The sequence below is a fragment of the Pseudophryne corroboree genome, chromosome 11, assembly GCF_028390025.1.
Source record: "Pseudophryne corroboree isolate aPseCor3 chromosome 11, aPseCor3.hap2, whole genome shotgun sequence".
Classification (NCBI taxonomy): domain Eukaryota; kingdom Metazoa; phylum Chordata; class Amphibia; order Anura; family Myobatrachidae; genus Pseudophryne; species Pseudophryne corroboree.
The window spans coordinates 259,591,987-259,605,830 of record NC_086454.1 but is presented as its reverse complement, the minus strand read 5'-3'; the positions used below and the strand labels follow the sequence as shown (position 1 = coordinate 259,605,830).

General features: G+C 47.4%; 1 protein-coding gene across 1 annotated transcript in view; it reads right to left on the bottom strand.

Annotated features, from left to right (window-relative positions):
• Positions 1–369: 369 nt before the first annotated feature.
• The window catches only part of PLGRKT (plasminogen receptor with a C-terminal lysine), an 80,495-nt gene continuing 67,020 nt past the window's right edge, over positions 370–13,844 (bottom strand). Inside the window, exon 5 of the mRNA XM_063946186.1 lies at positions 370–865. Coding sequence (XP_063802256.1) covers positions 744–865 — 122 coding nt within the window. The 3' untranslated portion in view covers positions 370–743. The remainder of the gene's footprint in view (positions 866–13,844) is intronic.

Below are 13,844 nucleotides of genomic sequence, written 5' to 3'. Positions count from 1 at the left end.
TTTCTGGGTGGAAACGAAGTGTTGCGGGGGGGTGCCAGCCCAAACGGGGGCGTGTTGGGGGTGCGGCCGCAGCGGCTGCGTGACATCACACCCAGCCGCTGCGAAAGCAAAAATGGAGGCGGGACTCCTGCGCCCGCAGCTAAGCTGCACCGGCAGGAGTCATCCTTAATTTCTGCTAACAAGCAGAAATTGCGTGCTGTTCGCAATTTCTGCTTGAAGTGGGGGGGAGGCGCCAGTCAGCATGCGTGCTAATGGTTAGCAAATTCTGCTGATTAGCAGAATTTGCTAACCTTACTGAATTGGCCCCAGAAGCTGTAAGGAGAAAACCACTATGTATTTTCTTACAGCACACCATAAAAGCAAATACCATTTTTTTCAGGTGACTGCATCTTTAATAAAAAAAACAGGTATAAAATGCAGTTACATATTGCATTAACCCATTGGATTACATTAAAATATTTAATTTTAATAATGCTAAATAAAAATGTTATCATCAATATGAATTACGGAACCTCACCCCACACATTTTAATTTGCTCCAGAAAGTCGAATGTTTGTTGCTTTCTAGTCATCAATTAACCTCCCATGGATACAGGCAGGTGTACCGCTAACTGCAGTATTACAGAAGGAAAGACAACTAGCACCCAGACACGGTGTACATTCTGCCTGAGTACAGGACGGAAAATCAAGTGTCATATCGTTGTTTACTCAGTTCCTTTTCTCTCCGCGATCGTTACGCCCATTCTATTTGTCTACAAAGAACTTTCTTTGAGCTCTTCTGGCTTTTTCAATTAACTCAAAAGTTGGTAGACCATGTGGCATCTCTAGGAAGTGATTTTCTTTTTCAATAATATGTTCAGCGGTACCTAAAAGGAATGATTAATAAAAAAATAAAATTAAATATTTGCATATGCCGAGTAGCATATACAATATATGTACACCATTGTATTTGAGCAGAAATATAACGATGATTTCATTTCAGGGTAGTTTTAGTCAAAAGTGGGAGCTCCTTAAAAAATGCCAATTTAATATGAAAATAGGATTTTAATACCTACCGGTAAATCCTTTTCTCTTAGTCCGGAGAGGATGCTGGGAATGCTTCAAGAACCATGGGGTATAGACGGGATCCGCAGGAGACATGGGCACTTTAAGACTTTAAAAGGGGGTGTGAACTGGCTCCTCCCTCTATGCCCCTCCTCCAGACTCCAGTTATAGGAACTGTGCCCAGGGAGACGGACATTGAGGAAAATTATTTATTTAATTTTTAAAACTAAGGTGAGACACATACCAGCTCACACCTCAAACACGCCGTACAACATGGCATTCAACAACAACGCATGCAACGGCATGACCAACATCAGCCACAGACTGACTGAACTTAACTCAACATGAGTGTAACCATAACCAAACTGCAGATACAGCCCGCACTGGGACGGGCGCCCAGCATCCTCTACGGACTAAGAGAAAAGGATTTACCGGTAGGTATTAAAATTAGAGATGAGCGCCTGAAATTTTTCGGGTTTTGTGTTTTGGTTTTGGGTTCGGTTCCGCGGCCGTGTTTTGGGTTCGACCGCGTTTTGGCAAAACCTCACCGAATTTTTTTTGTCGGATTCGGGTGTGTTTTGGATTCGGGTGTTTTTTTCAAAAAAACCCTAAAAAACAGCTTAAATCATAGAATTTGGGGGTCATTTTGATCCCATATTATTATTAATCTCAAAAACCATAATTTCCACTCATTTTCAGTCTATTCTGAATACCTCACAATATTATTTTTAGTCCTAAAATTTGCACCGAGGTCGCTGGATGACTAAGCTAAGCGACCCTAGTGGCCGACACAAACACCTGGCCCATCTAGGAGTGGCACGGCAGTGTCACGCAGGATGGCCCTTCCAAAAAACACTCCCCAAACAGCACATGACGCAAAGAAAAAAAGAGGTGCAATGAGGTAGCTGTGTGACTAAGCTCAGCGACCCAAGTGCCCGACACAAACACCTGGCCCATCTAGGAGTGGCACTGCAGTGTCACGCAGGTTGTCCCTTCCAAAAAACCCTCCCCAAACAGCACATGACGCAAAGAAAAAAAGAGGCGCAATGAGGTAGCTGTGTGAGTAAGATTAGCGACCCTAGTGGCCGACACAAACACCGGGCCCATCTAGGAGTGGCACTGCAGTGTCACGCAGGATGTCCCTTCCAAAAAACCCTCCCCAAACAGCACATGACGCAAAGAAAAATAAAAGAAAAAAGAGGTGCAAGATGGAATTGTCCTTGGGCCCTCCCGCCCACCCTTATGTTGTATAAACAGGACATGCACACTTTAACCAACCCATCATTTCAGTGACAGGGTCTGCCACACGACTGTGACTGATATGACGGGTTGGTTTGGACCCCCACCAAAAAAGAAGCAATTAATCTCTCCTTGCACAAACTGGCTCTACAGAGGCAAGATGTCCACCTCATCATCATCCTCCGATATATCACCGTGTACATCCCCCTCCTCACAGATTATCAATTCGTCCCCACTGGAATCCACCATCTCAGCTCCCTGTGTACTTTGTGGAGGCAATTGCTGCTGGTCAATGTCTCCGCGGAGGAATTGATTATAATTCATTTTAATGAACATCATCTTCTCCACATTTTCTGGATGTAACCTCGTACGCCGATTGCTGACAAGGTGAGCGGCGGCACTAAACACTCTTTCGGAGTACACACTTGTGGGAGGGCAACTTAGGTAGAATAAAGCCAGTTTGTGCAAGGGCCTCCAAATTGCCTCTTTTTCCTGCCAGTATAAGTACGGACTGTGTGACGTGCCTACTTGGATGCGGTCACTCATATAATCCTCCACCATTCTTTCAATGTTGAGAGAATCATATGCAGTGACAGTAGACGACATGTCCGTAATCGTTGTCAGGTCCTTCAGTCCGGACCAGATGTCAGCATCAGCAGTCGCTCCAGACTGCCCTGCATCACCGCCAGCGGGTGGGCTCGGAATTCTGAGCCTTTTCCTCGCACCCCCAGTTGCGGGAGAATGTGAAGGAGGAGATGTTGACAGGTCGCGTTCCGCTTGACTTGACAATTTTGTCACCAGCAGGTCTTTGCACCCCAGCAGACTTGTGTCTGCCGGAAAGAGAGATCCAAGGTAGGTTTTAAATCTAGGATCGAGCACGGTGGCCAAAATGTAGTGCTCTGATTTCAACAGATTGACCACCCGTGAATCCTTGTTAAGCGAATTAAGGGCTGCATCCACAAGTCCCACATGCCTAGCGGAATCGCTCCCTTTTAGCTCCTTCTTCAATGCCTCCAGCTTCTTCTGCAAAAGCCTGATGAGGGGAATGACCTGACTCAGGCTGGCAGTGTCTGAACTGACTTCACGTGTGGCAAGTTCAAAGGGCATCAGAACCTTGCACAACGTTGAAATCATTCTCCACTGCACTTGAGACAGGTGCATTCCACCTCCTATATCGTGCTCAATTGTATAGGCTTGAATGGCCTTTTGCTGCTCCTCCAACCTCTGAAGCATATAGAGGGTTGAATTCCACCTCGTTACCACTTCTTGCTTCAGATGATGGCAGGGCAGGTTCAGTAGTTTTTGGTGGTGCTCCAGTCTTCTGTACGTGGTGCCTGTACGCCGAAAGTGTCCCGCAATTCTTCTGGCCACCGACAGCATCTCTTGCACGCCCCTGTCGTTTTTTTAAAAATTCTGCACCACCAAATTCAAGGTATGTGCAAAACATGGGACGTGCTGGAATTTGCCCATATTTAATGCACACACAATATTGCTGGCGTTGTCCGATGCCACAAATCCACAGGAGAGTCCAATTGGGGTAAGCCATTCTGCGATGAGCTTCCTCAGTTGCCGTAAGAGGTTTTCAGCTGTGTGCGTATTCTGGAAAGCGGTGATACAAAGCGTAGCCTGCCTAGGAAAGAGTTGGCGTTTGCGAGATGCTGCTACTGGTGCCGCCGCTGCTGTTCTTGCGGCGGGAGTCCATACATCTACCCAGTGGGCTGTCACAGTCATATAGTCCTGACCCTGCCCTGCTCCACTTGTCCACATGTCCGTGGTTAAGTGGACATTGGGTACAACTGCATTTTTTAGGACACTGGTGAGTCTTTTTCTGACGTCCGTGTACATTCTCGGTATCGCCTGCCTACAGAAGTGGAACCTAGATGGTATTTGGTAACGGGGGCACACTGCCTCAATAAATTGTCTAGTTCCCTGTGAACTAACGGCGGATACCGGACGCACGTCTAACACCAACATAGTTGTCAAGGACTCAGTTATCCGCTTTGCAACAGGATGACTGCTGTGATATTTCATCTTCCTCGCAAAGGACTGTTGGACAGTCAATTGCTTACTGGAAGTAGTACAAGTGGGCTTACGACTTCCCCTCTGGGATGACCATCGACTCCCAGCAGCAACAACAGCAGCGCCAGCAGCAGTAGGCGTTACACGCAAGGATGCATCGGAGGAATCCCAGGCAGGAGAGGACTCGTCAGAATTGCCAGTGACATGGCCTGCAGGACTATTGGCATTCCTGGGGAAGGAGGAAATTGACACTGAGGGAGTTGGTGGGGTGGTTTGCGTGAGCTTGGTTACAAGAGGAAGGGATTTACTGGTCAGTGGACTGCTTCCGCTGTCGGCCCAAGTTTTTGAACTTGTCACTGACTTATTATGAATGCGCTGCAGGTGACGTATAAGGGAGGATGTTCCGAGGTGGTTAACGTCCTTACCCCTACTTATTACAGCTTGACAAAGGGAACACACGGCTTGACACCTGTTGTCCGCATTTCTGGTGAAATACTTCCACACCGAAGAGCTGATTTTTTTGGTATTTTCACCAGGCATGTCAACGGCCCTATTCCTCCCACGGACAACAGGTGTCTCCCCGGGTGCCTGACTTAAACAAACCACCTCACCATCAGAATCCTCCTGGTCAATTTCCTCCCCAGCGCCAGCAACACCCATATCCTCCTCATCCTGGTGTACTTCAACACTGACATCTTCAATCTGACTATCAGGAACTGGACTGCGGGTGCTCCTTCCAGCACTTGCAGGGGGCGTGCAAATGGTGGAAGGCGCATGCTCTTCACGTCCAGTGTTGGGAAGGTCAGGCATCGCAACCGACACAATTGGACTCTCCTTGTGGATTTGGGATTTCGAAGAACGCACAGTTCTTTGCGGTGCTACTGCTTTTGCCAGCTTGAGTCTTTTCATTTTTCTAGCGAGAGGCTGAGTGCCTCCATCCTCATGTGAAGCTGAACCACTAGCCATGAACATAGGCCAGGGCCTCAGCCGTTCCTTGCCACTCCGTGTGGTAAATGGCATATTGGCAAGTTTACGCTTCTCCTCCGACAATTTTATTTTAGGTTTTGGAGTCCTTTTTTTACTGATATTTGGTGTTTTGGATTTGACATGCTCTGTACTATGACATTGGGCATCGGCCTTGGCAGACGACGTTGCTGGCATTTCATCGTCTCGGCCATGACTAGTGGCAGCAGCTTCAGCACGAGGTGGAAGTGGATCTTGATCTTTCCCTAATTTTGGAACCTCAACATTTTTGTTCTCCATATTTTAATAGGCACAACTAAAAGGCACCTCAGGTAAACAATGGAGATGGATGGATACTAGTATACAATTATGGATGGACTGCCGAGTGCCGACACAGAGGTAGCTACAGCCGTGGACTACCGTACTGTACTGTGTCTGCTGCTAATATAGACTGGTTGATAAAGAGATGTAGTAGTAGTATGTATGTATAAAGAAGAAAGAAAAAAAAACCACGGGTAGGTGGTATACAATTATGGACGGACTGCCCAGTGCCGACACAGAGGTAGCTACAGCCGTGGACTACCGTACTGTACTGTGTCTGCTGCTTATAGACTGGTTGATAAAGAGATGTAGTAGTAGTATGTATGTATAAAGAAGAAAGAAAAAAAAAACACGGGTAGGTGGTATACAATTATGGACGGACTGCCCAGTGCCGACACAGAGGTAGCTACAGCCGTGGACTACCGTACTGTACTGTGTCTGCTGCTAATATAGACTGGTTGATAAAGAGATGTAGTAGTAGTATGTATGTATAAAGAAGAAAGAAAAAAAAACCACGGGTAGGTGGTATACAATTATGGACGGACTGCCGAGTGTCGACACAGAGGTAGCTACATCCGTGGACTACCGTACTGTACTGTGTCTGCTGCTAATATAGACTGGTTGATAAAGAGATGTAGTAGTAGTATGTATGTATAAAGAAGAAAGAAAAAAAAACCACGGGTAGGTGGTATACAATTATGGACGGACTGCCGAGTGCCGACACAGAGGTAGCTACAGCCGTGAACTACCGTACTGTGTCTGCTGCGACTGGATGATAAATAATGATATAAAAAATATATATATATCACTACTGCAGCCGGACAGGTATATATTATATAATGACGGACCTGCTGGACACTGTCTGTCAGCAGAATGAGTTTTTTATAGAATAAAAAAAAAACACCACACAAGTGAAGTCACACGACGAGTGTTTAACTTTTTCAGGCAATCACAATATAGTATACTATACTACTAACTATACTGGTGGTCAGTGTGGTCAGGTCACTGGTCAGTCACACTGGCAGTGGCACTCCTGCAGCAAAAGTGTGCACTGTTTAATTTTAATAATAATAATATGTACTCCTGGCTCCTGCTATAACCTATAACTGGCACTGCAGTGCTCCCCAGTCTCCCCCACAATTATAAGATGTGTGAGCTGAGCACAGTCGATATATACATAGATGATGCAGCACACTGGGCTGAGCAGTGCACACAGATATGGTATGTGACTGAGTCACTGTGTATCGTTTTTTTCAGGCAGAGAACGGATATATTAAATAAAACTGCACTGTCTGGTGGTCACTGTGGTCAGTCACTAGTAAACTCTGCACTCTCTACAGTTCAACAGTACTCCTAAGCTCCAGTAAATCAGGTCAATCTCTCTCTCTCTCTCTTCTAATCTAAATGGAGAGGACGCCAGCCACGTCCTCTCCCTATCAATCTCAATGCACGTGTGAAAATGGCGGCGACGCGCGGCTCCTTATATAGAATCCGAGTCTCGCGATAGAATCCGAGCCTCGCGAGAATCCGACAGCATCATGATGACGTTCGGGCGCGCTCGGGTTAACCGAGCAAGGCGGGAAGATCCGAGTCGCTCGGACCCGTGAAAAAAAACATGAAGTTCGGGCGGGTTCGGATTCCGAGGAACCGAACCCGCTCATCTCTAATTAAAATCCTATTTTCTCATATGTCCTAGAGGATGCTGGGGATGCTTCAAGAACCATGGGGTTTATACCAAAGCTCTAGAACGGGCGGAAGAGTGCGGATTACTCTGCAGTACCGATTGACCAAACAAGAGGTCATCCTCAGCCAGGGTATCAAACTTGTAAAACTTTGCAAAGGTGTTTGAACCCGACCAAGTAGCAGCTCGACAAAGCTGTAATGCCGAGACCCCTCGGGCAGCCGCCCAGGATGAGCCCACCTTTCTGGTAGAATGGTCTTTCACCGATTTCGGTAACGGCAATCCTGCCGTAGAATGAGCCTGCTGAATCGTATTACAGATCCAGCGCGCAATAGTCTGCTTGGAAGCAGGAGCCCCAATCTTGTTGGGAGCCCACAGGACAAACAGAGCCTCTGTTTTCCTAATCTGCGCCGTTCTGGCGACATAGATTTTTAAAGCTCTGACCACATCAAGAGACTTTGATTCCGCCAAGGTGTCAGTAGCCACTGGCACCACAATAGGCTGGTTTACGTGAAATGATGAAACCACTTTTGGCAGAAATTGCTGACGAGTTCTCAACTCCGCTCTATCAGCATGGAAGATGAAATAGGGGCTTTTTTGAGACAAAGCCGCCAACTCAGATACCCGCCTTGCGGATGCCAAGGCCAACAACATGACTACTTTCCAAGTAAGGAATTTTAACTCAACCTTACGTAAAGGTTCAAACCAATGAGATTGCAGGAACTGCAATACCACATTAAGATCCCACGGTGCCACAGGGGGCACAAATGGTTGGATGTGCAGCACGCCTTTCACGAAGGTCTGAACTTCTGGAAGGGAGGCCAATTCTTTCTGAAAGAAGATTGATAAGGCCGAAATTTGTACTTTAATGGAGCCTAACTTTAGGCCCGTATCCACACCTGCTTGCAAAAAAGTGGAGCAAACGCCCCAGTTGAAAAACCTCCGTAGGAGCCTTCTTGGATTCACACCAAGACACATATTTCCTCCAAATACGGTGGTAATGCTTTGCCGTTACTTCTTTTCTAGCACCATAATTTCCGCCATAACCTTGGTGAATATTCTCGGGGCCGTGGAGAGACCAAACGGCAACGTCTGAAATTGGTAATGACAATCCCGTACCGCAATTCTGAGGTACGCCTGATGAGGTGGATAAATGGGGATATGAAGGTATGCATCTTTTATGTCCAAAGTCACCATAAAATCTCCCCCTTTCAGGCTTGCAATGACCGCTCTTAGAGATTCCATCTTGAACTTGAACCCTTTCAGGTATATGTTCAGGGATTTTTAATTCAATATGGGTCTGACCGAACCGTCCGGTTTCGGGACTACAACATGGTCGAATAATAACTAGTGATGAGCGGGTTCGGTTTCCGAGAAACCGAACCCACCCGAGCTTTACCTTTTTTAACACGGATCCGAGCAGACTCGGATCCTCCCGCCTTGCTCGGCTAACCCGAGCGCGCCCGAACGTCATCATCCCGCTGTCGGATTCTCGCGAGATTCGGATTCTATATAAGCAGCCGCGCGTCGCCGCCATTTTTACACGTGCATTGAGATTGATAGGGAGAGGACAGGGCTGGCGTCCTCTCCGTTTATATAGTTATATACTAGACAGTTGATCTGATTGCTTAGCTTATTGTGGGGAGGATTGGGGAGCAGCTGTTAGGAGGAGTACAGTGCAGAGTTTTGTGCTCAGTGTGCTGCATGATATATCTGTGCTGAGTGCTCACACTGCTTAATTGTGGGGACTGGGGAGCAGCTATAGCAGGAGTACAGTGCACAGTTTTGCTGACAGTTACCACCAGTATACGTTTGTCTGCCTGAAAAACACTCCTGTGGTGGCTTTTTTTTATACTAGTGTAGCAGTCTGCTGACAGTGTCCACCAGGTCCATTATACTGTATATAGCAGTACGGTAGGCCACTGCTGTACCTACCTCTGTGTCGTCACTCGTCGTCCATAAGTATACTATCCATCCATCTACATTGTATACCTGTGGTGTCTTTTTTTTTTATACTATAAACGCAGTCTGCTGACAGTGTCCACCAGGTCCATTATACTGTATATAGCAGTACGGTAGGCCACTGCTCTACCTACCTCTGTGTCGTCACTCGTCATACATAAAGTATACTATCCATCCATCTACATTGTATACCTGTGGTGCCTTTTAGTTGTGCGCATTAAAATATGGAGAACAAAAATGTGGAGGTTAAAAAAATAGGGAAAGATCAAGATCCACTTCCACCTCGTGCTGAAGCTGCTGCCACTAGTCATGGCCGAGACGATGAAATGCCATCAACGTCGTCTGCCAAGGCCGATGCCCAATGTCATAGTACAGAGCATGTAAAATCCAAAACACAAAAGATCAGTAAAATGACCCAAAAATCAAAATTAAAAGCGTCTGAGGAGAAGCGTAAACTTGCCAATATGCCATTTACGACACGGAGTGGCAAGGAACGGCTGAGGCCCTGGCCTATGTTCATGACTAGTGGTTCAGCTTCACATGAGGATGGAAGCACTCATCCTCTCGCTAGAAAAAAGAAAAGACTTAAGCTGGCAAAAGCACAGCAAAGAACTGTGCGTTTTTCGAAATCACAAATCCCCAAGGAGAGTCCAATTGTGTCGGTTGCGATGCCTGACCTTCCCAACACTGGACGGGAAGAGCTTGCGCCTTCCACCATTTGCACGCCCCCTGCAAGTGCTGGAAGGAGCACCCGCAGTCCAGTTCCTGATAGTCAAATTGAAGATGTCAGTGTTGAAGTACACCAGGATGAGGATATGGGTGTTGCTGGCGCTGGGGAGGAAATTGACAAGAAGGATTCTGATGGTGAGGTGGTTTGTTTAAGTCAGGCACCCGGGGAGACACCTGTTGTCCGTGGGAGGAATATGGCCATTGACATGCCTGGTCATAATACAAAAAAAAATCAGCTCTTCGGTGTGGAATTATTTCAACAGAAATGCGGACAACAGGTGTCAAGCCGTGTGTTGCCTTTGTCAAGCTGTAATAAGTAGGGGTAAGGACGTTAACCACCTCGGAACATCCTCCCTTATACGTCACCTGCAGCGCATTCATCATAAGTCAGTGACAAGTTCAAAAACTTTGGGCGACAGCGGAAGCAGTCCACTGACCAGTAAATCCCTTCCTCTTGTAACCAAGCTCCCGCAAACCACACCACCAACTCCCTCAGTGTCAATTTCCTCCTTACCCAGGAAAGCCAATAGTCCTGCAGGCCATGTCACTGGCAAGTCTGACGAGTCCTCTCCTGCCTGGGATTCCTCCGATGCATCCTTGAGTGTAACGCCTACTGCTGCTGGCGCTGCTGTTGTTGCTGCTGGAAGTCGATCGTCATCCCAGAGGGGAAGTCGGAAGACCACTTGTACTACTTCCAGTAAGCAATTGACTGTCCAACAGTCCTTTGCGAGGAAGATGAAATATCACAGCAGTCATCCTGCTGCAAAGCGGATAACTGAGGCCTTGGCAGCTTGGGCGGTGAGAAACGTGGTTCCGGTATCCATCGTTAATTCAGAGCCAACTATAGACTTCATTGAGGTACTGTGTCCCCGGTACCAAATACCATCTAGGTTCCATTTCTCTAGGCAGGCGATACCGAAAATGTACACAGACCTCAGAAAAAGAGTCACCAGTGTCCTAAAAAATGCAGTTGTACCCAATGTCCACTTAACCACGGACATGTGGACAAGTGGAGCAGGGCAGACTCAGGACTATATGACTGTGACAGCCCACTGGGTAGATGTATTGCCTCCCGCTGCAAGAACAGCAGCGGCGGCACCAGTAGCAGCATCTCGCAAATGCCAACTCGCTCCTAGGCAGGCTACGCTTTGTATCACCGCTTTCCAGAATACGCACACTGCTGAAAACCTCTTACGGCAACTGAGGAAGATCATCGCAGAATGGCTTACCCCAATTGGACTCTCCTGGGGATTTGTGACATCGGACAACGCCAGCAATATTGTGCGTGCATTACATCTGGGCAAATTCCTGCACGTCCCATGTTTTGCACATACCTTGAATTTGGTGGTGCAGAATTATTTAAAAAACGACAGGGGCGTGCAAGAGATGCTGTCGCGTACAGAAGACTGGAGCACCACCAAACACACCTGAACCTGCCCTGCCATCATCTGAAGCAGGAGGTGGTAACGAGGTGGAATTCAACTATATGCTTCAGAGGATAGAGGAGCAGCAAAAGGCCATTCAAGCCTCTACATCTGGCCACGACATAGGCAAAGGAGGTGGAATGCACCTGACTCAAGCACAGTGGAGAATGATTTCAACGTTGTGCAAGGTTCTGCAACCCTTTAAACTTGCCACACGTGAAGTCAGTTCAGACACTGCCAGCCTGAGTCAGGTCATTCCCCTCATCAGGCTTTTGCAGAAGAAGCTGGAGTCATTGAAGGAGGAGCTAAAACAGAGCGATTCCGCTAGGCATGTGGGACTTGTGGATGGAGCCCTTCATTCGCTTAACCAGGATTCACGGGTGGTCAATCTGTTGAAATCAGAGCACTACATTTTGGCCACCGTGCTCGATCCTAGATTTAAAACCTACGTTGTATCTCTCTTTCCGGCAGACACAAGTCTGCAGGGGTTCAAAGACCTGCTGGTGAGAAAATTGTCAAGTCAAGCGGAACGTGACCCGTCAACAGCTCCTCCTTCACATTCTCCCGCAACTGGGGGTGCGAGGAAAAGGCTACGAAAAGTCCGAGCCCACCCGCTGGCGGTGATGCAGGGCAGTCTGGAGCGAGTGCCGACATCTGGTCCGGACTGAAGGACCTGCCAACGATTACTGACATGTCGTCTACTGTCACTGCATATGATTCTCTCACCATTGAAAGAATGGTGGAGGATTATATGAGTGACCGCATCCAAGTAGGCACGTCAGACAGTCCGTACGTATACTGGCAGGAAAAAGAGGCAATTTGGAGGCCCTTGCAGAAACTGGCTTTATTCTACCTAAGTTGCCCTCCCTCCAGTGTGTACTCCGAAAGAGTGTTTAGTGCCGCCGCTCACCTTGTCAGCAATCGGCGTACAAGGTTACTTCCAGAAAATGTGGAGAAGATGATGTTCATTAAAATGAATTATAATCAATTCCTCCGTGGAGACATTCACCAGCAGCAATTGCCTCCAGAAAGTGCACGGGGACCTGAGATGGTGGATTTCAGTGGGGATGAATGAATAATCTGTGAGGAGGGGGATGTACACAGTGAAAGGGGTGATGAATCGGACGATGATGATGAGGTGGACATCTTGCCTCTGTAGAGCCAGTTTGTGCAAGGAGAGATTGATTGCTTTTTTTTTGGTGGGGGCCCAAACCAACCAGTCATTTCAGTCACAGTCGTGTGGCAGACCCTGTCGCTGAAATGATGGGTTCGTTAAAGTGTGCATGTCCTGTTTATAGTATACAACATAAGGGTGGGTGGGAGGGCCCAAGGACAATTCCATCTTGCACCTCTTTTTTCTTTCATTTTTCTTTGCATCATGTGCTGTTTGGGGACAATTTTTTTGAAGTGCCATCCTGTCTGACACTGCAGTGCCACTCCTAGATGGGCCAGGTGTTTGTGTCGGCCACTTGGGTCGCTTAGCTTAGTCACACAGCTACCTCATTGCGCCTCTTTTTTTCTTTGCATCATGTGCTGTTTGGGGACTATTTTTTTGAAGTGCCATCCTGTCTGACACTGCAGTGCCACTCCTAGATGGGCCAGGTGTTTGTGTCGGCCACTTGGGTCGCTTAGCTTAGCCATCCAGCGACCTCGGTGCAAATTTTAGGACTAAAAATAATATTGTGAGGTGTTCAGAATAGACTGAAAATGAGTGGAAATTATGGTTATTGAGGTTAATAATACTTTGGGATCAAAATGACCCCCAAATTCTATGATTTAAGCTGTTTTTGAGGGTTTTTTGAAAAAAACACCCGAATCCAAAACACACCCGAATCCGACAAAAAATTTTCGGTGAGGTTTTGCCAAAACGCGTCCGAATCCAAAACACGGCCGCGGAACCTAACCCAAAACCAAAACCCGAAAAATTTCCGGTGCACATCACTAATAATAACCCCCTCCTTGTTGAAGGAGGGGAACCTTGACCACCACCTGTTGAAGATACAATTTGTGAATTGCAGTTAACACTGTTTCCCTCGCGTGGGGGGAAGCCGGCAGGGCCGTCGGTGAGGGGGCATCTCCTCAAAGTCCAGCTTGTATCCCTGAGACACAATATCTATTGCCCAGAGATCTAACAGGGAGTGAACCCACTTGTGGCTGAACTTACGAAGGCGTGCCCCCACCGGGCCTAGCTCCGCCTGTGGAGCCCCAGCGACATGCGGTGGATTTTGTAGAGGCCGGTGAGGACTTCTGTTCCTGGGAACTAGCTGTGTTGTGCAGCTTCTTTCCTCTGCCCCTGCCTCTGGCAAGAAAGGACGCACCTCGGACTATCTTGTTTCTTTGTTCGAAAGGCTGCATTTGATAATGTCGTGCTTTCCTAGGCTGTGCAGGAATATAAGGCAAAATATCAGAATTACCAGCTATAGCTGTGGAGACCAGGTCAAAGAACCCTTCTCCACACTATCC